Source organism: Clarias gariepinus, chromosome 16 (genome assembly GCF_024256425.1).
Source record: "Clarias gariepinus isolate MV-2021 ecotype Netherlands chromosome 16, CGAR_prim_01v2, whole genome shotgun sequence".
Classification (NCBI taxonomy): domain Eukaryota; kingdom Metazoa; phylum Chordata; class Actinopteri; order Siluriformes; family Clariidae; genus Clarias; species Clarias gariepinus.
In genome coordinates this window covers 28,145,333-28,172,764 of record NC_071115.1, presented here as the reverse complement: position 1 = coordinate 28,172,764, position 27,432 = coordinate 28,145,333, and the positions used below count along the sequence as shown (strand labels likewise).

The following is a 27,432-nucleotide window of genomic DNA, read 5'->3' as shown; positions in this document are numbered from 1 at the left end:
AACACATCGAAACACACACATGTGAAGATGAGAGCTTTATCAAGCGTTAAGGTTTTCTGCTTTGTTAATCAAATCAGTGCAGGCTGTTCAGGTGCAAGACAATTGTTTGTTTGTTTGTTTGTTTGTTTGTTTTATTATTATTATATTTTACACAGTAATATGGTTAGGAATAGAAAAGATCTAACTTGTAATGTAAAACTTAAATTCATATGCTTAAAAAAGCTTAAAATGTCAATTGGTTTATTTAGTAGTGTGTGTTTGCACCTTTCTATTATTTTTAATATAAAAAGGCGTGATGTTAAACAGTTATCAATAATTATTATTGATCATTTTTTAGCTTTATTATACCATGTGAATATACGGTAAAAGAGTATAACATAAAATATTATAATATTGTTTATGTATAAATTAATTTATAACATTATAAACTGTGAACAGTGTTTCAAACACACGTCTTCCTGAGTAAAAAGTTGAGGAATTGGGGAAAAAAAACACTTATTGCTCCAATAACTCAAACTTTCCTGGGTTAATCTTGGGTAAAAAATGTGCTGCTGATGAAATTCTTTTGAAAGGGTTCCCTGACTGCAGAAAGAACTTTTGAAAGTTTTTAGTGGTTCCTTCATACTTTCAAATTTGGGCAAGAAGTGCATTTCTTAACTCTATGAAGTGTGTGTGTGTGTGTGTGCTATCAGTTCCAAAGCAGAGAGGGGTTCCTGCATGTTGACATTTGCATTTTAACATTTTAAATGAGCAACCAAAGACTGTTTTTAATAACCACAGCCTATTAATAACACATTTTAACTTCATAAGCTCATTTTCAATTTCATAAGCTCTAGCAAACTAGCCTACTGGTAATTTCAACACCTGTAGCTGAAAGAAACATACAACCTTTTTGTCAGGAAATCTGTAGGACGTTCATGTGCAATTTGAATTTTGTATTTATTTCAGCAATTGTTTCATCACAGTGAAACAATAAATAATTAGCATTCAAAATTATACTGGGATATACCGAGTATATTATATACCCAGTATATCCCAGTATAATTTTAAATGTTAATTATTCAGATATAATTATAGGGGTATATAATTATACCCCTCTATAAGGAATGGTTTTGCATATCTGTATATATACCCTTTATTTGAAAGAGGCTCAATAAAAAAAATTGTAAAATAATAATAACAGCTTAAAAAATCTCCAGCATCAAATATTTTTTTCTTTATTTTTCTTTTACAAGCTTGCATTTATCAACTTAAAAGCAATAATATAATAATTGATGTTTTTCCCCATTCACAACAATGTACAACAGTAAAGCAATACATAAATCTAAACATTAAAAGGTGCCGTAAACGGCTGATCAAGCGGTCTTCACTTTGACCAGAGTAATTGAACATCCATAGATGAGAGAGATGACGAAGAGTATGATGAAGGCACAGGCCATATTCCAGGTTTCCTCAGCCTGATCCACTGTGTTAACGTCTGACGAGTTTTCATCGATGTATATCGCCTGTTCAATAAATTCTGTCAGAAGAAAGAATAAATTCAAGTTCAGTCTCATGGTATAGAGTTGCTTCACTACATGAAATGAGTTTTTTTTTTAATGTATTTATATTGATTCTGATTGGTCAGTAGTTCAGTAGTCAGAAATTTAAATATTGACTCCAAATTAGAAATCAGGAGTAAACACTGAGAAGGGTAACATTCTTTAGTACAACTGTGATACAGGATTTATTACAAGAAAATGATAAACACTTAGGGGGGTAAATCACCTGCTTTGGAAACATTGAGATATTTTGAGCCAGTGATGTGCTGGACAAGACATGTATATTTGGATCCGGGTTCCCATTTAGAGATCTCCACATTCAGGTGGCTTTTAATCATAAATTTCCCATCAGACCCCTTGGCAGAGCTGCTGGTGCCGTTATGTTCTACAGTTTCTGTGTTAAGGAGCCAGGTGATGTTAATGGCTGATGGGCTGTAACCATACGCCAGACACACCAACTCATCTTGGCTCCGCAGCAGCTTTACAGAGGGAGGATTCTTATTTACAGAGGCTGGAAACAGTCAGACATAGTTGGAAAAAGTTTAAGCATTTGATGGTAAATTGTGATCATGGTGCATATTCAAATCAGTATGAAATTTAGATTTGAAAAATATCCACTACTTCATTTATTTAAAATATCATGCACTAAGGCCATAAAACTAAAAATTACTATTTAAAAATAGTATTTTACATTTTTAAAACTAGCAAGAAGATTCAGTGTCTCCAGGATGTAAAACTTGATTTAAAGAATGAAAATACATTTTGTGTATAGTCAATTTTAATTGTATAAGAACATTTACTATGATGAATTGTGTAATTAATGAAACACTACTAAGTATTAGTCTACATTTTATTATTAGGAAAGTCATAATCACTTGTAGCTCAGATTCAGGCTATTGATTAAAAAAAAAGCCAAATTAATCAAAACAAGCTGCTTGTACCAGAGAGAGGATGTTACTGACCGTATATGTTGCTTATTTCGGTTTTGATTGGATCTGTAGATGATTCATGCCTGACCACACAGTAAAAAGTGCCATTCTCCTTTTTTAATGGTGATATTATCAGTGTGCTTTGCATGAAGTAACTGTGAACTGAACCAAACTGGAGCGGCCAACTGTTTTTGAATCTTGACGCGTCCAGCTTGATGTCGTCCAGCTCCCAGTGCACAGAGATATCAGCAGGGAAGAAGCCGTCAATCAAGCAGAGAAGAGCAGCGTCGTTAGATCCTAACAGCTCGTCATCACTGGGAACTCGAATTCGGATGGTGGGACGTTTAAGTTCTAAAGATACAAATAATAGAAGCAAAAACCAACTCAGAACTGCAGTAACAATTACATTTTTAAATAGGAATAGTTTTGTTGTGGGCATAGTCTTATTTATATTACCAAATTCTACATTTTACTGATCAGAATATCAGGTTTATATTAATGCAATAGTTCTAATGATGATGATTAAAATAAAGTGTACTTCAGTAAAGATTTACCGAAGAAAAAGCTAATTTATAGGCAGTTGCTTGTTAAAAATCTCTCAGTTGGAGATATGGTCGCCCTTCTGTAAGGTGTGATTTATTTTACATTAATGGATGGAGTCTCCAGTGTTAGAGCTTTGGAACAGCAGAGGTAAAGCTTAAATGATTGATGTTGTGTTTCACAGCATTCGAGTAGAAAGCTGCACTTTTGTTGTGTTAACGTCAAGAGAAAATGAGGAAATTAATTAAAATTTGTCATAATTTGTGACACAACTAGGTGTATTTTTTCGACATTTTATAATAGGCTACATTCAACTGTAAATAAATAAAATCACAGATTAACGAAATATTTTTGTTTGTTAATTACTGTATAAGACAGAGAGACAACAGCGTGTCACTGTTTTTGTCGTATAATAAATGAATGCACTGTGAGAATGCAAAAAAAAACATTTTTATGACTATTTATAATTAGTCGAGCAGTTTTTCTCTCCTAAAACAAAATATTTAAATGAGGTCTTAAATGTCAGTGTTTGTGAGCACTTGCCTTTGGGTTTAGAGATGTTGTATGTCTGTGCATTAGAACAGGGGTGTTTCACCTCACAGAAAACTGTTTCATGGTTTTTCCATTTATCAGCTGGAACCTTTAAAACGTTTCGAACACTTTCTGTTCCATTTCCATGTTTCTGGAATGGAGACTCATTTAAAGGCAACTGTTTTTTTCCAACTGTGCATTTAACTGAGAAATCCTGGAGCCTGTGGCCCAACAGCAGACAGATGACAGAAACCGTTTTCTTCTCTAGCATATCACTGATGGAGGGACCCAACAGGTAAACCTGTGCACTCTGAACATGATCTGGAGTGACTGGAGATAAAGAAATGACATTAGTATTAGACATAACTGTGGAATATTTGGATTTAGTTTAAAGCTTGTGAACTTTTCTGATGATTACAATACCTGCACAAAAACTGGTGTTCTTCTGGACAGGTAGCCGATCTTGATCATTGACTTGGCAGAAGAATGTAGTTCCACGTTTCCACTCTTGTTCTATAACTGATAGCTCGCTCGACACTTTTACACGTCCATTTTTATTCATTGTTACTTCATCACTTTTATTGTTCCCCACAGATTCAGGGAGCCACTTGATCACTGGGTTAAATCCAGTTGCAGAGCAAAGGAGTTTTTGTGGCATAGATGTAAATTTATTCTCACTGGATACAACTGAAAGTTCCACTGAAGGGTCGTCTGGAGAGAAACACATTTTTTTTAGTCTAGACAGGTCACAAACATTTTAAAGCAAAAATATACTTTAAAACGACCACGAGTGTGCAGGAAATTAAATATCTTGTCCCGTTTCATATGTACAAAAAGCAGACATTTATCAGAGTGTCAACATTTTTTTGCTTTACAGATGTAAAACAGGACAATCTGAATTGAGATATTTAGCATGAAAAGATATGAAGCTTGTTGGGAAGGGTTTATTATTATTATTTTTTTTATTTGGAGGTGGGCGGGGGGAGGATTTGGACGGGGGGTAACCCAGATAAATGAAACAGATCTTTAGTCGTTGCCAGTGACTCGGCTGTATGGACATCTAGGGAATTTTTTTTTTATTTCATCCCTGAGAGATACTGCTTTAAAGAAGATATCAAGGACCGATACCAACAATATTAACTGCACAACAAAGATGTAAAAAACACACTTTCCCTTGTGTATTTTAAGCTGAGTACATTTATGAATTTGATTGATGAGCTATGGTGGAGAAAAATTGAGAGTCAGAATTCACACCTCTCGCTGACTGTGCTGGTATTTCTACCAGTTACCCAAGACAATACTTTCCATTACCATTTAACCTGTAGATGATGTCAGTATTCAAACAAATAAGAGATTGCGATTGAAATTTTCCTTACCAAAAAGGTTTACTGTAGAATTAGAATTCCACTTCCTGGAATGGCTTCGCCGAATCTGGCAAGCGAACTTGTTGTTTTTGGTTTGGTTTGTTTTGGGAATAGTGAATTGTGTAGTCAATGTGTCCTGGCCTTCTGGCAGATTCACATACTGAGGTTCTGGAAACTTCTCACCATTGGCCAGGAAGGTGACAGAGAGTTCACCAGAAGGCAGACTGCTTGCAACACACTCCAGCACTGCACTGTCTCTCTTCCCTACGTCTGCAAGACTCCTTCTGATCACCACTGAAGGGGTTTTCTGTACAGTTTCTGAGGTACATAAAGTAAAAAGTCACATAAATTAAAATCTTGAAAAGGTGAAATATTTTTAATTTAGCTTACTTCTTCAACGTGAACAGATGGCTCTTAACTCTGTGTCCATGATTATTGTTTAAATAAGTAATATTTTGTTCACATTTCCAATTGTAAACTTTCTTTATATACATCTGCACAACTGAACATAAATGTTAATAATTGAGTTTTTAATTATAAACATAACTTACCTGTTTTGTTTATAAAATCTGTGGTATTAAAACATGGATGTTCAGCCCTGCAGGTTATTGTCTTCCATTTTGTCCAGTCTTCTACAGAAATAGTCAGGTTGCTAACAGTGGACTCGCCTTGTCTTTTACTGATAATGACTTGGTCTGATTTTTCATTTCCATCTACAAGCCATGAAATTTTAGGCTGGAACACAGTCTCAACAACACAAGAGACTGTTACATGTTTATCTGTCAATATGGACCTGAGAGGAGGTTTCTCCAGACGTATCCGTGGTTCAGAAATTGGATAGTCTGCAATATATAAGAGGTTGTTTACTTACACTTAGACATCATGAAATATTTTTATTTTGCATTGTTTTGTGTGGAACTGACCTTTACAAATGCTCCATGTTTGACTGTAGGTTTTAGCCTGGTGTGTAGCGCTGCAGGTGAACTCTTTGCCTTCATTCCACTGCTGTGCATTTATGCTGATTTGGCTCAGCATGGAAAACTCTTTTTTTTCCACATTTTGAAATTTTTTCCCAGTCCCTTTATTACCCGCTCCCCAATCAACGGTAATCATTTTAGGACTAAAACCATCCAACCAACAAATTAGATTAATATCATTAGTTGTTGTATTGATGCTGGTGCTGATGCTGATGCTGGGTGGAATCACATTCACAGCTATAAACAATGAGAAAACAACAATTCAAGAACATGGCAACCATAGTCTGTGCTCTGTAGAACTTAATGTTTAAAAAAATTTCCCTTATACTTTTGATGTGCGATAAGATGCTGGCACAACACTGGAACTCTATATATAAAACTGTGATTTTGCTGTACTATAAATATTATGATTATGCTGTCTAACAAGAAATACAAGTGCATCTTATATGCAAAAAAAAAAAACTCTGATTCAAACATACCTGGCACAAACCAAAGATGATGGAGCATCTATTTTATTTAATTTTACATTATAGCAGGTGCTTTTTAAATTTCTGAACAAATCAGGCAATAATTTGGGTGACAAGAGAAACATACACAAATTGTGCACACTGTGCCAGTGCATTATTTAAATTTTAATTAATATTTATTTAACAGCAAAAATATTTTTTTCTTCAGTAATCCAACATTTTAAAATATTTTGGTTGTATTTATAAACTCTGGTTAATTTTTGTTGTCAGAATTTTTTTCTTTTGTTTGTTATTTTTCCTTTTTCATTTAGTCCTAATCCTTGTGGAAGTTTTCAAAAACAGAATTCAATGTAACAACTAATAAGACATAACAAGGAGCTTACGGGAAGTATAGTGTAGTATTTATCACAGTTTATCATTGTGTTTTTCTCATTATTGCATGAATATTTAGAACATAATAAGAATAATTCTAAAGCTAAACCAAAAAACAAGCCAATAGTTTGTGTTTTTCACAGTTTTTGGTGTTTTGTGGTGTGGCTAGAGGAAGGAGTGCAAGAGAAGCTTCACTGAGCACAGAAAACAGCGGGTGGGAGCGTTAGGCAAGAAGCAGTCCAAAGATAAATGGCAAAATCTTCTAAAAGAAGAAGTGAAAATCATCTGCATCGCTGAAATAGAGTGAAACACACCTGCACAGGAAGAAGCCTTACATTTGCATGCATTAATAGACCAGTGTTTTTGCCTGTTATGCAAAGAATGTTTTTCTATTATCTTCGTTTGCTCAGTGGAATGATAAATAATTCACAAATAAAGAATAAAGAAATATTATCTGCTAAATGTTTTATTATGTTCGACCACACAAAATGAGAAACACATCACATAAACCTGTTAGAACATTTATACAAATTAAAATAAACCCTATGTATTAGGTTTGACCAATAAAGATGTAGAAAAACAATGAGGCTTTTAATTGCATTTATTTGAGATTTGAGTAAAAGCATGAAAAGAAATCAACATTTAAATGACAAAAAGTATTTACAGATATAAAACACATGAAAAGTAGCTGAGACAAGATAGTTTAACAGAACATTATACTCAGAACATTATACTGGCGAAACAGAGAGAAGATCAAACTCATTCCATCAGTTGTTAATGTTTATTATTTCACCTAAAAAAAAGGGGGAAAAACACAGCTGATTAAGTCATAAAACAGACATTTATTTTGTTGTAGGAGTAAAAACATTTGATATAACTTACGTTTATATGTTTCTTGCCATTAATAAAACAAAATCCAACACACAATATGTATGACGTTTTTCAAGGTATTTACTATTTACTGTACATGTGCATGAAACCTGTCTATCATATTCTGTTAAGCTTAAAATATATTTTTCTTGATTTTTATTTTTATTAAAAACGTTTACTTTTATCCCCAACTACAAATTAAAATTATTTTATTTGCAGCATACTTATTTAAAACATTGGGTCAAGCAACATTCTATGAACAGTACAATAAGTAAAATTGACAATTACATTTAATTAAAAATGCAATTTTAAATATATGGTGTTCTTTGTATTGGTCTATAATTAATTATAGATTTTATGTTTATAAGTGATTTATGTATTCTATATATTTTTATTTTATATTTATTCTATAACGGCACCTCCTGAAGGGTTTTATTTATATTGTAGTATAGCAATTAGCAAAGAATTTCCAATTGTAACCTTTTTAAACATTTATGGTTACAATATCCACATCTACAGATGTCATATATAATGAAAACACAAACATAAACAGAACTCCTGTCATCACCCCCCTTTTCTCTGCTTTGAAGTTAAAAATTAGTGACTTACTAAATATGTAATACTAAAAACGCCTTCTAATTGATAGAGCTATATAGCAAAAATTATTGTCAGAGCTGCTGTTATAGAAATCCCCTTCCTAAATTCCTTTGACCAATTAAATTTTACCATTTCTTATAGTGATTTTGAAACATGGAATTGGCCTGCCCTGCCGTCTCAAAAAAGTTTTAATTTTCTGTCTAAATTAAAATAAGCAAATAGTTAAGTCTGTGAGCAATTAATCAATAAGTGAAGTCAATTAATAAATTGGTGAAATTGTTTCATAAAAAAAAATCATTGTTTGAAATTACAGCTATGTTTAATGTTAAATGTAAGAGCAATCCCATACACAATGCAACAAGACCTCACAGAATTGAAACTAAACATCTGTGTGGCCAACCAAAAATTTATGGGACTCTAAATGGAAATAAATGTTACAACATTGTGTATGGTTGTCAAAACAATTCTACAGCAAATATGTACTAAAGCAATATACAGAAATATAAGAGTGTGGAGGGTTTTTGACCACACACTGTTTGCATACTACATTTTTTGTTCCTGAATTCACCCTGTTTATGTTTACTGGATCAGTTCTCACCTTGATAACAGTCACCCCGATGCTGTAGAACAGAGTGATGAGGAAGAGAAATACAAATGTTAAGGCAGTGTTTGCCACGTTTTCATCCTCAGTTTCTGTCTCATTGTGGCAACCCTGCGTCAGCACCAGGCAATCTACATCTGTTGGAATCCACACAGACACACAGACACACACACACACACCATGCTGTTAAATTTTTGACTCCGATTAGTTGATCTTGTTGATTTTTATTTCCTAACAGTAGTTGTGACTACAAGGTGCTTCTAATATCGTATTGTTTCTAATATGCACAAAAATAAAATTATAATATTTACAAATTATAAATAAAATTTACATGTTGATATGGTAAGACATTTAAATTTTATTCATGGAAGGAGTATTTAGTGTTAGTTTTCTACAGTCAAAGGTCAAGACGTAACGAATGGCTGTGCATCTTTTTGCTGATGTGCCAAGCTACACTTTTATGTGTGCTTCACATCAGTCTGCATCATGCCATCGTCAATCACTCACTCTTCTATACCACTTAATCTTATATTCAGTTTCGTGGGGGGCCTGGAGCCTATTCCAGGTGACTTGACTGAGATTGATTTCAATTGAATGAAATGGATCCTCATGCTCCCAGAACCACTCTATGGGCAATTTGGGAATGCCAATTATCCTAATTTGCAAATGCCAATTATCCTACTGTAATTTGCAAGTCTTTTGACTGTGGAAGAAAACCAGAGTATCTGAAGGAAACCCACCAAGCATGGGGAGAACATGCAAACTCCATGCACACAGAGGCGGGAATTAAACCTGGCCAGGAATCAGACCTGGGCCATGGAGGTGCAAAGCGACAGTTCTAACCACTAAGCCTCTCACCTCATCATGTCATTTAATATTAATCTATAACCGCACATTCTGACATGATTATTACTTACATATTTATGCAATTTTAATGCATAAATTTGATTGTGTTATTTTGTCAGGCTGTACATTTTGTCTGCATTGTTCTACATTTACTCTAATTAATGCGTGTTAAAGTATTATAGCATATTATAGTAGTTAAGAAGAGGCATTCAATAACTATTCACTATAATTATCGCTCCATGTCCCAGGTATTTAAATAGCCGTTAATTACACTAACCGTCAGTCTCAGCATGGGGGAAAGGAGCAAGAAACCACCTCTGATAATGTCATGCCATAATGTACATCTTAAACAACATATTCTCTATTTCATTGCTTCTAATTCACTCCAAATTGCCCCAGAACTGATTGTTTAGTTAAATTTCTGCATAAGCCAACCCACAAAGCTAGCTTGTAACACAAGGCTAAATCATACATCCTTCTCTAATCCTTAGTCAAGGATGCTTCTGTGACTGGTTTTAAATGGGAGTTTTGTCAGGCTTCTGTTCTCTCCTCAGTACTGCGAACCGTACAGACCTCCTTTCTCCCATGCTGAGATGACAGTCAAGGGCACTACTATATTATTGAAAGTATTGAAATGTAACTAACACAGAGCAACAAATAAAGCTTACAGACAAAAATATTACAGGAATGCAAACAGACACATACACACATTGTGAAATTGTGGGGGAAGCTTCAGAGAATTCTCTGTTATCATATGTAAAATACTTAATGTTTTATAACAAGGTTTGTCTTTCTTACATTTTTTTATTAAACTATTTAATTGGTCTTTGAACCCCATATTATTATTATTATTATTATTTTTATTATTATTATTATCATTATTACTATTATTATATAGCTCTTTTTTAGCATTTTGTACTGTACATTCTGGGGAAAAAGCATTCATCTCTTTGCCTTACAGCCTAATGTGTTGGTAATTTGATAAAAGAGGTTAATGATGTTTACTTAAAGATGTTAAAACAGCTTTAAGTAAAATGTATTAAATTAAAGCCAGTCAAGGTGAAGACGTGCCATCATTTTACACGAGCCACATTTAAGAGATGTTTAGATAAAGATGTTTAAAGTTTGAATGTTAGAATATTTCCATACTGCACAAGATACATGCTGAAGGATTTTTTATTGTCATTGTTTCAGTGTGATATTGCATTGGACATATTCTAAGAATCAAGAACACACAAGCATCAGACAGACTGAAAAGACAATGACACGGCATTAATAATTAAAAAACAAAAGACATAGAAGACAGGCCAAAAGTCAAAACAAAACAAGCATTAATAGCAGACAACACAATTTTTAATACAGAGCATTTGGGCAGTTTTGGGGAACATTTAAGCTGAGATTCACTACGGAGGGTGGATTTGAATTACCAGCAACGGATCTGGAAAGGTGGCGCACATTCTCTCCGATGGACTCATGATAAACATTGCAGGTGAACACAGTGCCATTTTCCCAGTCTGCCCTATTGACAATTAGCTGACTGTATGCTGAAAAGTTGCCATTTTTCTCAATAACTTTAACAGTGCTCTCATTGTCCACTAGTTTATCACCAACAAGCCAAGACACAGCAACCTCCTTAGGGTAGAAGTCCTTAATATAGCAAGTCAGGGTCATCGAATTCCCCTTTGAGCTCTCTGGTGGAGGGAGCAAGAAAAGCTCTGGGCATTGAGTTTTGCCTATGAACATAAAATCATAGTTAACAACAAAACATGGTCAGTTTCCTTCTCTTGCATTGTTTTTGTATGTTTGGGAACATTGGTCACAAGTAAACAACAACAAAAAAAAGCTTTAACATATCATAATTCCATATAATTTCAGTAGCACTGGATATAAAAATGTGAATTTCTGCTTTTTTTTAAAATTCTCATGCGTTAAGCTTTTTCATGCAAATTAAAAGCAAGAATATGTAGAAAAAGTAAACACGATTCCTACCGTTTACTCTTTGGAAGTCTTCTTGTATAAATCCCTGAGCTAATGCTGAATGATACACCTCACAGGTAAATTTGGTGCCAGTATGCCACTCTTCATAAGAGATTGTGGCGGTGAGTGAGATCGCTGTCTTCGAAGACACATCGCTTTGAGGTAGGGAAGCAACCTCATTACCGTTAACAACCCATTTAATGGCGGTGAAACCCGTTGGTCCTTCAGCCTTGCACACAATGTCAGCAGATCTATTGATAAGAATGCCATTGTTGGAAGGTGGAATTATTGCCATTTTTGGCTGCTCCTCACATTGTCCTGTAAAGAAGGTGTAGAAATAAGTTTATCAAGAAACAAATAATTTGTGTAATTAAAGAAACTGTAAATTTACAATCTGAAAAAATACCTGAATTTTATTGCACATTACAGTAAAATAATAATAGATCATTACCATTTCATTTAAATGAAAGAACAAATTATTACATTAAATCTGAGTACAAGATTTAACAATTACTTTGTATTCTTTCATTAAAAACAGTTACTTATACTATGGTGTAAGAATAACACTGAAGACAAATGCTGTTAAAGAAATTTTCATTTGTAAAAAAATAATCATAGTCATAAAACCTAAGTAGAATAACTTAATACATACCCTGACTTGCTTCCTGGGACAGAGTCTGTGCCACGTGCTGGAACTCACACTTAACTGGAGAAGTTGAGCCCATCCATTCGCTGGCAGTGAGTTCCAAAACGCTTAAGGCACTGTAAGTATTTTTTCCCGGGATTAAAATTGGGGCTTTTGCCTTATTATCGAGGCTTGTCTTTTCACGGGTCCACTTAAATGTGTGCGTTTTAGGTGAAAATTCTGAAGCTAAGCAGATGAAGGTAGCTGTTCCATTGTCTAATTCTGTTTGGCTCGGAGCTGTTAGAAGCAGAGATTTTGCTGGGATGACGGGCACAGCTGCAAAACAAACACACAGATCCATATGCAGCAGCAATAGGCACAGCAGGTACTGCAGTTTAGAAATAAAATGTGTTGCCACAGTATATTAAGACCACAAAAATGCCTTTTTATAACTTATTATATCTGAATTTATATCAGAGTGCCATACAATTCTTATGCAGTTGATATGATATTATTTCTATAGTAACAATTTACACAAGTACCTGTATACATAATATAATTCTAGTAATACAAACACATTTTTTAAATGTGTAGTTATTTATCAAACAAAATTCCAAAGGCATTAATATTGCAGAGTTTTTTTTGTGAGGAGGCAATATTTTAACTTGTACGAAGGAACTGGTTTTAAATCTTCTCAGTAAAATATTGGTAGTTGTATATATTTACATTTTTTAACTTCAAGACAAATTTAATATTTTACATCAGCAAACTGATGTGGCATAATTATAATAAAACACTGCACATTATTCAACAACTTGGTTATAGCTATTTTTTCTATAACAGAACCCATCATGTTGTATTCTATAGTAAAATAATTATGGGTAAACAAATGTCAAGTATAGAGCAGGGATAAAGTAAAAATTCTATACTGGGAACAAGTTAAATAACTAGTCTGTAAAATCTAACTTATTACTGTTTTTGCCACAGCAAACATTTGAGTGTATTCTGATAACATACTGTGGCAACACATGCGAAAAGTCATAAGCCTCAGTAAAAAAAGGAACACGCTTTGTTCAGCATTGGCAGAGAAAGAGTACAGAGAGTAAATAAGCTTTGGATTTTAAAATGCTTGTCATAAAATATTCCAGTGCTGATTCAACTGGATAGCCTTTTTAAAAATAATCAACTTTTAGTCAGACATTTTAATGGCCAAAGCAGACTGTCCCAGTGTGATTAGACATGCAACATTCTTCTTTTTTTTTTTTAAAGGGACTTAAAAGAAGTAAAGACATTGATTTTGCTTACTGTCTGATTTCATGTCATGTGCATCATTTTCCCCCCAAAATAATGCTCACACAGAGACTGATAAGCTAATAGGCTTAAACATGTAGCTAAGAAAGAGATTACCACCAAATATTTGGTAAAGTTTATGTCCACTCAGGTCTTTAAGGAAAAACACTGTTGTATTTGAATTTTTGATTTCTCTGATTCTCTGAAACCGTCTGATTAGTGCCACTCTACCACCCCTATCTATCATGATACATTACTTACTGTTGGTTTTAACTCTTCTTTTTAAATAAAGGAGCTTTACAGAAAATGTACTTAATGTAAGCTTAAACTGTGTTGAATAAAACATTCAGATATTGTACAATTAAAGTTAAAAGTATCATGAATGTTAAAGTGTAATGTTTAATTTTTGTTAGTTGAAGCAAATGTATTACTATTTAATTGCTTGTTTACTATGGATAATCTATAATAAATTAATTGACCATTGCATCAAATGCATCTGCCACAGTCTGTATCAGTAATCTAGGCACAGTCTAAACTGTACATTCTCTTGTTATTTGAAGATGCATCGATTGCTTCATTTTAAAGTTACATATTTTTAATTGGCTTTTAGAGTAAATATTTAAATATAGGGCACTGGGCCTTAAGGTGCAATTATTTTCATGTTTCCTCGTAAAAGGTACAGAATAAAATGAATCAAATGCACGGCCTCACCAAGGGGCAAGAAAAGTTTGGTAACATTTTTCTTCCCTGAGAGTGTCTGTGTGTTCGTGTGTGAGTATATGCAAATATTTACAGTATAATAATACTTACACGACTTTTACTGCTTATTTGGAAATGACACACAAAATTATGTTTTGTAGTATTTTTCACCTACGTGTTGGTATTGGTTTTTGCAAGTCCGCCTTTTTGGTTCCCAGGGAATTAGTGACTTCGCAAGTGAACTTCTTCCTCGCGTCCCAGTCGGTAGCAGGGACGCGCGCCTGACTCACTAAGGAGTACTTTCCGCTGTCCAGCACCGCCGGGTATTGTACAACGGTAGTCAGCGCGGTGCCGCTCGCATCCTTCCAAACGTAGCTCAGTCCATCGCCAATTGCCAAGTCGCGGGTGAGGCAGCCCAGAGTGACGAAATTATCAGGGGACGAGCCGCACTGCCACGCGGGAAACAGGGACTTCGGGGCTTCTTGCGTTGCTGTATATAGACAAACAGCCAGACAAACATCAACCAGACAGATTATTATTATTATTATTATTATTATTATTATTATTATTATTATTATTTGCTATCAACAGTTTTCTTTGTAAGATATTACAATCTTATTTATCTATTCATTATATACTACACACACACACACACACACACAAAGGAAGAGGGGCCAAAAATGTATACACACTTGAAAAATAAAATATACGCCTGAAAATTGTATCACTAAATTTATATAAACATAAAATAGTGTGACTAGAGACATCTTTGGAGTAAACATAGTACTACATATTGCCGCCATAATTCAATTCGATTATTAACAATGGGCATGGATAACGTATAACGTTTTTGGGCCCCTCTGTATATATCAGACCGTAAACATATATTAATTACCTACCGTACAGTACATAACAAACGTTGCATTACCACAAAGACACGTAAGCCATATTATTACACTTGTAACAAACTTCGTATGCACAATAGAATCAGATTACGATACATTTTGAACACTGTGGGAGGGAAAAACGAGATAATATTATACCCGCCCTTTTCCCGATTTAATTCGTTTTAACAAGATACGAAATGAACGCTATTCTTCACATGTAAAAGTTCAGCAAAATTAATAAACTTTTTTGCCTTATATAAAAACGCACTTGTACCATTCTGGGATTATAAAACAATTTCAATTTATGAGAAATGAGAAATAATTTACTGAGAGTTAGACCGAACAGTTCTACAATTCTATTTTACATCGATTAATTAATTTACGTTTATTACTCGCCAATCGAACAGCAACAACAACAACAACAACGCCAAGGAAGTAAGCACAGCTTATCATTATAATTTAGTGAATCTAACGGTGCTCCTTGAATTTTAATTCATGATCATTAAATTAATTAAACCAACTGATTAATGCTAAGCATATAACAAAACAAAACAGTCTAAATACACAATATTTTCTGTAATAATAATAATAATAATAATAATAATAATAATACATCATAAACATTATAGCACCCTAAGTAAAATCACTCAAATAATTTGGCAGGATTTTTTTCTCAGAAAAATAAAATCCATGACAGAATCTATCGGTGTATTTTTATTTTTATTTTACATTTACACGACTTTAACCTACTGCCTCCTATAAAACAGAGACGCGCAAGAGACTAAATGCATAATTTTTAATTACAATTCAAACTAAATTATTTGGTAAATGACAATAAGCGAAAAAACTTTAGCAATGAAACATTGTCAGTTTCTTTTTTTAGTGTTACATAAATAGGTACACGAAATCTTTTTAAAGCAGGAGCAAAATCATTAAAGTAAATGAATAATTTATAAGACGTAGTAATAATAATAATAATAATAATTCACTTAAAATAAAAATAATCGTCTCACAATCTGGCAGTGACAAAAAAAATGCTAATGCATTACAGTTAAACGTATATGTAGCTAAACAATTTTATCGCCTTTTAACAATTTTAAAGTTTTTTTTCTAGCCTAAATATGAACACAGAAATAAAGTTGACGGTAAAGGCGCTGAATTACTTACCGCTTGTTACGGTGACAGCTGTGCCTTTTCCCCAGTAATCAAAAGCCCAGTTACACAGTGCTGCAGTTTCCAGCTCATCTCGATACATTTAACTAAACTGAACTGAACTAAAATAAACTCAACTAATATGGGAATATTATCGCACTTATTGATGCCGAAGACTTTATAAATCCGAATATAGTCTCACAGCATATTAAAAATAATGTTCTGTTTAATTTAGCCCCGTCAAAAAACAACAACAACCCATAAATAAAAACGCAATGTATTGTAGCGCATTAACACTATTATAATGTGAACCAAAACTGAGCTTAAACGCAAAACCCTGAACTTAACATTTTTAAGTTTGAAGTAAACGCGAAGCGCTATTTTTGTTGTCTACCAACATGCAGTAAAGGCTAATGTTAAAACTTCAGGGCGCAGTAATTACCACCAGTCAGATTAGTAGTTTTTGCGACTTAAAAAAAACTGCACTGTTAGTTTAACGGCATAAATAAGAGATAAATCTTACCAGAAGTAACGGTGACCGACGTTCCCTTTCCCCAGTAGTCAAAAGCATCGTCACAGTGACCGAAATCTGATCCAACATCGTTCAAAAAGACCTAACTGTCCGATCTATCTATATGTAACTGATAATAATCTAAAATCCCCCTCACAAAACCCAGACCTGAGTTGGATTTTCGCGTTTCTCAACGTTAAAGAAGTACATCTTGTCATTTTACGACGTTTTAACATATTGCGCGCATTACTCCTGGGTGATTTTTTTGTTTATACTAGCAAAAGTCGTAAAAAAATACTACATAAAAAAAATAAGACTTGTTCATAATTTTTTTCACAGTTAACGAAGTGCGATATTTTCACATGTAAGACCCATCCTTGGCAAACATTGTTTATATTAAAGAATATAAACCACGACACCAGGCTTAAATCGCTACAGTTTTTCTTCTGTTATTGGTGGTGTTTGAGAAGAATAATCTAAAGAGGTTTGGTTTTAATTTCTTACCTGAAGTCACGGTCACCGACGTTCCCTTTCCCCAGTAGTCAAAAGCACCGTCACAGTGATCAGGTTTAAGAAACTACTCGTACAATATCTGACCCAGAAGTGCTTCTAGCACACTGTTATATTTTTCTAAAAATGACTAATTTAAGGGTTATGTTAAACGTGTTAAATGAATGGATTCCTACCTGATGTTACGGTCACTGAAGTTCCTTTTCCCCAGTAGTCAAAGTAGTCGTCACAGTGAATTAATTGGCCAATTCTCTATACAATATCTCCTCATTGAGAGGGGTTTTGCGGGGCGGTCACTAATTTCTCTCCCACTTTTATGAATTAACAATTGCCTATCTTACAGTGCACGTGCTTCGATTTATTTTAAATATTCGTATTGGTTCTGTATTTTTTTTAATAACAAAAAAAAGTTCCTAAACACAATGGAACGACAAAGCAAGAACACTTACCTGAGGTCACGGTCACTGAAGTTCCTTTTCCCCAGTAGTCAAAGTAGTCACAGTGAATTAATTGTCCAATTCTCTATACAATATCTCCTCATTGAAAGGGGTTTTGCAGGGCGGTCACTAACTTCTCTCCCACTTTTATGAATTAACACTTGCCCTATTTTTCAGTGCACGCGCTTCAATTTATTACAAATATTCGTATTGGTTCTGTATTTTTTTATTAAAAAAATTTTGTCCTAAACAAAATGGAACGACAAAGCAAGAACACTTACCTGAGGTCACGGTCACTGAAGTTCCTTTTCCCCAGTAGTCAAAGCCGTAGTAGTCACAGTGAATTAATTGTCCAATTCTCTATACAATATCTCCTCATTAAGTGGGGTTTTGCAGGGCGGTCACTAATTTCCTGCCAACTTTTATGAACTAACACTTGCCCTATCTTACAGTGCACGCGATTCGATTTATTCGTAATTTTTCTGCATTTTTTAATTAAAACAAATACCAACACAATAGAACAACAAAACGAAAACACTTACCTGAGGTCACGGTCACTTGAGTTCCTTTTCCCCAGTAGTCGAAGTAGGTATCACATTGGTTAATACTTCAAAGCAATAGTGCAAAAACCGACATCTGTACCTGCAAGTCCAACACGTAGCCTATTTCTTCCCAACTAACCTTAACTGAACTCCATTTTATTCAGGTTAGCTGTTAAAATATGTAACTACCACAAATCTTTTAAAGAATATACAATTTATCAATTGCATACCTGATACATAACTATGAATTCTTAATAATCAGTTTTAATACTTTATACTTACTAGCAACAACAACATTAATACTTATTGTTAGAAAACCCTCTTTATTTTTTTTTACAGATTTAATTTGAAATTAACATTCCAGTGTCAAAATGATTAAATTCTATAGCTGAAAGCAAAATAATAAATGACTTGGTTTCTAAAGGCTGAGCTTATGGAAATTAATGCCCATGTGAGATACATAGTCTTTCCTCCTGTTATGTAGAATTGTGGAACAAGAAATAGAAATTATCCTATAACACTTTACAGAATGTGATAGAGAAAACAACATACTAAAAGAAAAAGAAAATGTCAACAGATGACTAAATAAGCTTTGCAGCACAGTGACGTTAATTGGAGTAGCAGTGTTTTATTTGAGGCAAACAGCTTTTACCAGTTACAACAGGCCTTGTTTCTGCATATCATGAGGAGAATTTCCTGATAATCTACAGATGCTGCAATGCTAGAGTGAATTGAAGTATTAATGTTAATATATGATGCATGTAACTGTTTGACATACAGTAATGCTATACATTTGACACTAAAAGTGCAATTCACAACTTATATTGTTTTTATGTTTGTATAATTTCTATAATCACATTACAAGTGTTTAAGTAATAACAAAATTTTAAAAAATGCTCATCTAGAGAAAGTATAGAAATTATTAATACTGTACTTAGACATAAAATATTGACAGCACACATTCCATATGTTTATGAGTATCTCTTCTGCTTGATGTCGCTCTGTGTGTGCGTTGGCAAAAGATGTACTCTCTACATGAAGTCCTTGCTCTTTAAATGGAAAATAAACACTGCTAGTCTATCTGAACTGCAAAACACTGTTCAGGTCAGCTGGCATTATTAGGAGGGAGCTTGTATGCTTTCACACAAGACAAGGGCAAAGAGCTTAAACAATATAGGATAGACTAATCTATTAACATTAATATTTACAATTTAAAATAATAACTGCCCTGAGGTTGAGCAGATCCAGATGGCCAAACATAGAGCTCTCTGAGCTCCAGAGACAAAGGTCTGTTTTTTAAGCCAGGTGATTCTCCAGAATTCAATATGGGTCTAGCCACTCAGCCTGGCCAATCAGAGTGCTCTCAGTTGGCCTCTTTTTTTCTCGGCTTGCAGAGACATCTTGTGAGCTCAAAGTAAAAAAAAAAAAAAATTACTCTGTTAATGCTTGTAAGTAAACAATACCTTTTTTGTTACACAACCAATAAATCTATATTATTTTCTTCATGTACACTGACAATTTGCACATTTCATTTTCTTATTTTATTGTTTTTTTTTCTATATAGTATCATCTGCAATACTTTATCAATTTATAAGTTACAATTGCAATTGCACTCTGGCAAAAAAGAGTAGGTTTTCCTTTTTTCCTTGGTCTTTTTCATGGTTTTCTGCATTAATTTATCATAAAATGTGATCTTATTTTTGTCATTCTTTGTATGAACAAATATCCATCCATCCATCTAAAAACCTCTGTACCCCAACTTAGGATGGTGGAGGCCAATAGTGACCATTGTATTTATTCCCATTTGTACAACTGAGATAGGACCTCTGGTCAACATTACTGTAACATACATTCACACACTACGGGCAATTGCCAGTTTGCCAAGTTTGCCAAGAACTGCCAAGATCACCAAGATGGCGGTGCACACTGTTGCAGCTCCTCAGAGCTCCTCAAGTCAGTCCTTTCTTTGGCAAGTGTACTGTATGTGTTTTTTTTTCTCTGACTCTGCTATCGAGCTAGCAGGTTACACAACATAGCGTTGTGACAGGACAAGGGACTCAGAGGAGGAGAGCTCTGTGTTTATTTCAGTAACAGCTGGTGTACTAACACATTGATTGTAGACAGCCACTGCTTCCCAGACCTGGAGTAAGTGACTGTTAAATACAACCTATTTACCTACGGAGAGAGTTTTCTCTGGTCATTATAACTGCTGTTTACATTACACTGAAAGCTAATGTTAGCTCAGCTATCTGAGACTTACATAGTAGCATTAGCAGTCAGCAGAGCATGTATTCTTATCGTGTGCACATCCTAGCAGGGGACTTTAATCAGGAGGACAACATGTCCTTACTTTTTGTCCCATGCATATGCCCCCGCCCCCCCCTCCAGGAAAACTGCTCTCTCTCCCTTATAATTGCTGAGATCTGTTTGAACTCTAAAAACAGGGAAACAATGATTTAGGAGCAAATGAGTTAGTGTCCTGCATTGAGACAAACATACAAGTGTCCAGTGTCCAAGTATTAATATTGTGGCGTTTCTATCGCCTGAAAGGATGGTGGAGAGACGAGCGAGCTTATCTTGCTGCCCAATGCAAATGGCTGGGAGTATTTTATTCAAGCACACAAGGTAACCAGCAGCATAACAACACACACACATCACACATATCCTGGCTGAAGCCACTAAACCAAATACCTTTCCCCAACAGGGTGAACACATAACAGCCCCCCCCCGCAAAGCATGATGGTTCCCAAGCGAAACCCCGCCCCCGTCACACTGCCCCCACCCGAGCTGTGACCGTCCCCGGTCACCATGGCTCAGTCCAACAGACGTGACGGTGGTCGGCGCCGGCGTTGGGAACGCCGGAGTCTGGTTGCGGAGGAAGAGGGCCCGTCGCCCTCCTCCTGAGGCGGACTGGCCTCCACAGCATTCGACGATGCCCTGGCGTGGGGCTGATAAGGAGCCAGACGATCCCGGTGGAGCACGACCAGTCGCGACCGCCCCGCCAACCGCACCCGGTAGACCACGTCAGAGAGCTGTGCGACGAACGTGCAGGGGCCCACCCAGTGCGACATAAGCTTAGGTGAGAGCCCCCTTTTCCTTCCGGGGGAATACACCCAAACTTGCTCCCCAGCAGCAAAGTCTCGCCCCCGGCTGTGCGTATCGTACACACGGCGCTGCTTAACCCCGGCGTCCGCCAAGTGTCTACGCGCCAATTCGTGGACACGGAACAGTTTGTCTTTTAATAAACAAAAATACTCCACACCTGGTTTCGTGGGTAAATCCACTTGTGGGGGGGACCCGAACACTAGATCCACAGGCGTGCGCAACTCGCGACCGAACATCAACGCAGCTGGCGTCAGCTGCGAGGACTCCTGCACCGCTGTACGATACGCCCAAAGCACGAGAGGCAAATGCTCGTCCCAATCTTTTTGCCGGTCGCTGGTAAGCACGGCGAGTTGGGTGGTGAGTGTTCGGTTGAACCGTTCCACGAGGCCGTCACTTTGTGGATGCAGGGGCGTGGTGCGGGTCTTTTTTACTCCGAGGCGCTCGCACACCGCCGCAAACACCTCCGCCTTGAAGTTACGCCCCTGATCGCTGTGCAACTGCTCCGGGACGCCGAATCGACTGAACACCTCGTCCACCAGCACTCGAGCCGTGGTGGAAGCGCTCTGATCTGGAACAGCGAACGCCTCCGGCCACTTCGTAAAATAATCCATGGCCACCAGCACATAACGATTCCCGCGATCAGAGACGGGAAACGGCCCCAGAATGTCCACGCCCATACGTTCCATGGGCGCCCCCACCCGAAAGTCTTGCAAGGGTGCTCGTGAGCGCTGGGTAGGGCCCTTCTTTGCCGTGCAGACATCGCATCTGTGAACAAAAAGTTCGCTATCAGTATGACAACCCGGCCAGTAGAACCGAGCACGCAACCGCCGCAGTGTCTTAGTTACCCCAAAGTGTCCCGAACCTGAGTGCCCATGAACCATCCCCAGCACACATGCCCGCAAAGTCCGCGGCACCAGCAGCTGAAAAGATTCGCCAGCGCCACACGGCCGTTCCCACTGGCGGTAGAGTAAGCCCCCCCGCAACGCTAGTCGGGGAAACTGCGAGTGGAGAGCTTTTTCTTCTGGACCCAGGTGGGCAATGGCGGCATAATCCGGTCTCTGGCCCGCGTTAACCCAACCTAATACCCGCTGCAGCGCCGGGTCCTTCTCCTGTTCGACCATTAGCTGCTCGCAGTCCATCTGTGGCACAGGCGAAACGACCACCGGCGATGGTTTAGGTGCCGCAGTGACTCGGCTGCACGCCGGCTCGGACGGCCGATTACCGACGGGGGCTTCGGAAGACTGCGCAGGGAGAATGTTCTGGTTCACGGGGGTCGGGGTGTGTTCGCTGTCGTGACCACCCACACGCTCTTCAGCCCGCTCGCAGTGTCGACAACGCTCCTTGCTACACGGCCGGCGGGATAAAGCGTCCGCGTTACCATGCAGTTTCCCAGCTCGGTGCTGGACGGTAAAGTCATAGTCCTGCAACCGCTCTAACCAGCGCGCCAACTGCCCCTCGGGCTCTTTAAAACTAAGTAGCCACACCAGCGAAGCGTGATCGGTCCGCAGCGAGAAGGATTGCCCGTATAAATATGGCCTAAAATGTTTTAGAGCCGCGACGACCGCTAGCAGCTCGCGCCGCGTGACGCAGTAATTCTTCTCCGGTCCAGACAACGCGCGGCTGAAGTAAGCGACAACACGCTCTTCGCCCCCGGCAACCTGAGACAGGACGGCTCCCAGCCCTACATCGCTCGCGTCCGTGTCGAGAATAAACGTACGAGCTATATCAGGATACTCGAGAACGGGCGACGTAACCAGAGCTTCCCGTAACCGAGTAAACGCACGCGCGTGCTCCCTGTCCCAGCGAAACGGCTGGTTCTTTCTCGTGAGCGCGTGCAGCGGGCTGGCGATCGTAGCAAAATCCCTCACGAACCGGCGATAGTACGACGCTAACCCGAGAAAAGTGCGCAGCTGCGACACATTTGACGGCTCAGGCCAATTCCGTACCGCGGCAATTTTGGCTGGATCGGTGGCAATCCCTCGAGCGCTAATGACGTGTCCCAGAAAGACAGTTTCTTGCCGCAACAACTGGCACTTTTTGGGATTGAGCCGCAAATTCGCCCGCCGGATAGCTAGAAACACCTCCCGTAGGTTAGCTAGCGCGACCGCAAAATCCTTGCCGTGCACCAATAAATCGTCTAAGTAGACGACACAACGGTTGCGAGGGATCTCTGCCAATACTCTCTCCATCAACCGTTCGAACGTAGCGGGAGCGTTGCAGAGGCCGAACGGCATGCGCCGAAATTGCCATAGCCCTTGTCCGATAGAAAACGCGGTTTTGGGTCGTGCTTCCGGGGCGAGCTCTACTTGCCAGTACCCGCTACGCAAATCCAACGAGCTAAACCACGCCGAGCCCGCAACGTGTTCCAACGCATCATCTATTCGCGGCAACGGATAAGAATCTTTACGCGTCACCTCGTTTAACCGCCGGTAGTCCACACAAAACCGCCACGATTCGTCCTTTTTACGCACGAGTACAACGGGTGAAGACCACGGTCCGGATGCTGGCTCTATGACGCCCGAGTCGGCCATCTCCCGCAGCTGCTGCTCGGCTATAGCTCGTTTAGCTAACGGGAGGCGTCTCGGATGTAACCGAACAGGAGCTGCGTTACCTGTATCGATGTGGTGCTGCACCAGATCGGTATGCGTGCACTCGCGCTCATCCACTGCGAAAATATCTGCGAACTCGTGCAAAAGGGACTTCACAGCGTCGGTCTGCGTCTGATTTAGCCCCACACTGCTACGCTGCATCAGCTCGGCCATTATTCTCGCTCGGACAGCTACCGGATGTTTACACGGCGCGTCCACCGGAAGTTCCGCCCCCTTGGTGCGTGCTACTAACCCGTCCGGCTGCGCTTTGGGCACTAGCAACCTAGCTAAGCCGAAACTACCACGCAGAGTCCCGTCCGCGAGATTTAGTACCGCACCCCACCTTTCCAAAATGTCTAATCCCAAGATACAATCATCCTCTATATCCGCCACAAAGAATGGGTGAAAAAGAATGATTGCACCTACTTGTATTCGCACTGTGCGACAGGCCCGTATCCTCAGATAACTCCCCGACACGGTGCGAATGTTCACGGCCGGGTCCGGCAGCACACGACCGCGCTCTCCATGCTCCAACAATCCCCCGCGCAGCAGCGAAACTGTAGAGCCGGTGTCCACGAGCGCCCGCAGCGAAACGTTGTCCAGGCCGCAGTCCACATAGACCCCGGCGCGATTTCCGACACGTCCCGACCGGAAGTTAAATCCGGCAGTTGGGGAAACAAAGATGGCTGTGGGAGGCGGTTTCCCCTCGGCGCCCCCCGAAGCTAGTTTAACGGCTGCTGGGGTACGCTGTCCTCCGGCCGGAGAACGTTGCAGCGGTGGTCTGGCGGTCCCTGGCCTCGGCGTCGTCGCGGAAACTCGGAGGCTGGGTCGAGGCCTAGCCGTGACGGGTAGCCCTGTCCCCGGCTAGGTTCACCTACCCAGCGGCCGCGAGCCACCGAAGATCGCTCGGCTCTCTCGCCGCGGTGTTCACCCAAGATGGGCTCGGCGCGCTCGGCCTCACGCAGCGCCTCGGACAGGGACGCCGGTGCCGCTAACCGGAGGTGCTCGCGAAGCCGGTACGGCCGGACTCCCCGAAGGAACGCGCGACGAGCTAGCTCCTCCTGCTGGCCGTGTCCGAAATCCGGATAGCCCTGGCGCGCGAGAGATCGCAGGTCCATGGCGAACGCCCCTAGTGGCTCAGAGGCGCTCCGCACGCGGGTTGCCAGCTCCTCGCCCGCGGCCTCGTTACGGTCTCCTGCGCCGAAACGGAAACAGAGCGACTGCTGCAGCTTTAACCAGTCGTCCCGCTCATCAGCCCGGAGATCTTGCAACGCCCGCAGCGCGTCACCCTCCAACGAGAGGGCCACCCGGACGGCTGTTTCTGCCGGGGACCAGCCCGCGAATTTGGCGGCTAGCTCTACCTGCGCGATGAACGCGTGGGGATCGCCGGCGCCGTTGTAGGCCGGCAGGCGCAGCTGTAGGTCGCTTTGCTGGCGGACGGGGCACGGAGCTGTAGCTTGCTCCGGTGTCGGCGCCACGTCACTGGAGGACTCCTCCCCGAGGTCCAATACCGGAACCTGGAACGCGCCGCTCCGCTCCGGTCGCCGCTCTTTACCTGCACTAGCCCCATCAGGGAGGGTTTTCTTTCTACGCAGCTGCTCCGCTACTCGGCGGCCCATTCGGATCCTCCGGATTTCCTCCGGGGTGCGCTCCAACTCGCGACTCTCCATGATCCCACTTCTGACACCAAATGTGGCGTTTCTATCGCCTGAAAGGATGGTGGAGAGACGAGCGAGCTTATCTTGCTGCCCAATGCAAATGGCTGGGAGTATTTTATTCAAGCACACAAGGTAACCAGCAGCATAACAACACACACACATCACACATATCCTGGCTGAAGCCACTAAACCAAATACCTTTCCCCAACAGGGTGAACACATAACAGCCCCCCCCCGCAAAGCATGATGGTTCCCAAGCGAAACCCCGCCCCCGTCACAATATAAAAGAAAAATGGATGCAGATACTAGTTTACTAGTTAATAAACATTTTTATCCATTCATCCATCCATCCATGGATAAAAAAAATTTGAAATACATTACATTGTGCCATTAAGCTTTGCGAAAAAAAAAATCACTTCCTGATCGAAACTGCTGGTTTGCATCATAGCAACGCAGCAGATGTGACGACATGTGCAAACAATCTATTCTCATCAACATAAGGTACTGAAGTCTTTTCAAATAGCAGCTTTTCCTAGTTTATGGAGCGAACTGCTGGACACAGCATTAGAAATATACAAAGAAGCACTTTTTATATTTAAATGATGTTATGCTGTATATACATGTATAAGCTTTAGATCAACTAACATACAGACACATTTATTAAATCTAAAATATTTACAGATACATTTGTTATATCTAAAATATTGCATTAACTATGCTGTTCTCTGTTTCTCATAAGATAAACATACATCATTTAGCCGAATTAGTTAACTGGTTAGTTACTACTAAGATGAACATGGTGACGTCTATGTTTATCCCACTTTGATAGTCAAATGTGCCAGGATATAAAGCAAGGTTATTTAAATTTGCATGTTAACACGTTAAAGGCAGGTTAAACCATACTCTCCATCAGCAGGAATGTTTGGTGTAATGTAAGGTTTTAAAGCTAGTGGGAACAACTGGGTGATTTTTTTACACTGTTGATACAGTATATGTGAATTATTCTCTCATTCAGGCCATGTCTTCAAACTTGAAGCATTGAATAAATCAAAGGCTACAGGTACATTTATCGACCAGGACATCATCTCTAAGGTCAGACTTGTGTTATTAATAATAGCAATGCAAGCATACAGTTTCAAAATGTTGAGTGGAATTAGGCTCAAACAGGCAAAAGGTTACAACATGGTCAATATCAGGGTATTAGAACACAGAAAACAGATTTCCAGTCTTCCTGTTCCTGGAGTGTGACTGTTTAGGGCAGTGTTGGGGATTGTAGTCTGCAGGGGCCATGTTTGTAGGCTGCAATGCATTGTGGGAAGTGGAGTTTGCTGAAGATCCAAACAGTGACCTGACTTGTGGTGAAGTTCCCACAACATCACAATTTCACCCTGCTGTTTTTACAGCAGCAATTGCGTTATGTTGCATTTTGGCTTGTTGGATCACTAGGACAGGGACTCTTGAGAAGGAGCATTTGCAGTGTCATTATGTTTCTGTAGCATGTGTTACTTTTGATACCTGTGAGGCTCTGTGGTACACCGGTTCTGAAAACAAGTTGCTGGCTTCTAAACTAGCTAACATAACTACTCAACACAAAATTTAGTCCAATTACAAATATCTTCTAACATTATATGATATAATTTGCAATAGATGGTTTATTTTTTTTTTATTAAAAAAAAAACTCACTAAGGCATATAGTATATAAACACCTTGACAGGCAGAATGAGAATATATATATATATTTAGGTATTCCAACAGAGAATGTTTTTGTGCATGTTTTTGTTAAGCCACAAGAACGTTAGAAAGTTAAAAAAGCAAT

At 39.0% G+C, this 27,432-nt stretch overlaps 1 protein-coding gene across 1 annotated transcript in view; it reads right to left on the bottom strand.

The window, feature by feature from the left end:
• Positions 1-1,194: 1,194 nt before the first annotated feature.
• Positions 1,195-27,432, bottom strand: part of LOC128544316 (uncharacterized) — a 162,238-nt gene continuing 136,000 nt past the window's right edge. The window contains exons 3-15 of the mRNA XM_053514321.1: positions 16,281-16,331; positions 14,411-14,716; positions 12,265-12,573; positions 11,625-11,930; positions 10,991-11,368; positions 8,787-8,926; positions 5,457-5,640; positions 5,089-5,223; positions 3,965-4,252; positions 3,554-3,871; positions 2,504-2,821; positions 1,768-2,052; positions 1,195-1,519 (exon numbers count right to left, since the gene is read on the bottom strand). Coding sequence (XP_053370296.1) covers positions 1,356-1,519; positions 1,768-2,052; positions 2,504-2,821; positions 3,554-3,871; positions 3,965-4,252; positions 5,089-5,223; positions 5,457-5,640; positions 8,787-8,926; positions 10,991-11,368; positions 11,625-11,930; positions 12,265-12,573; positions 14,411-14,716; positions 16,281-16,331 — 3,182 coding nt within the window. The 3' untranslated portion in view covers positions 1,195-1,355. The remainder of the gene's footprint in view (positions 1,520-1,767; positions 2,053-2,503; positions 2,822-3,553; positions 3,872-3,964; positions 4,253-5,088; positions 5,224-5,456; positions 5,641-8,786; positions 8,927-10,990; positions 11,369-11,624; positions 11,931-12,264; positions 12,574-14,410; positions 14,717-16,280; positions 16,332-27,432) is intronic.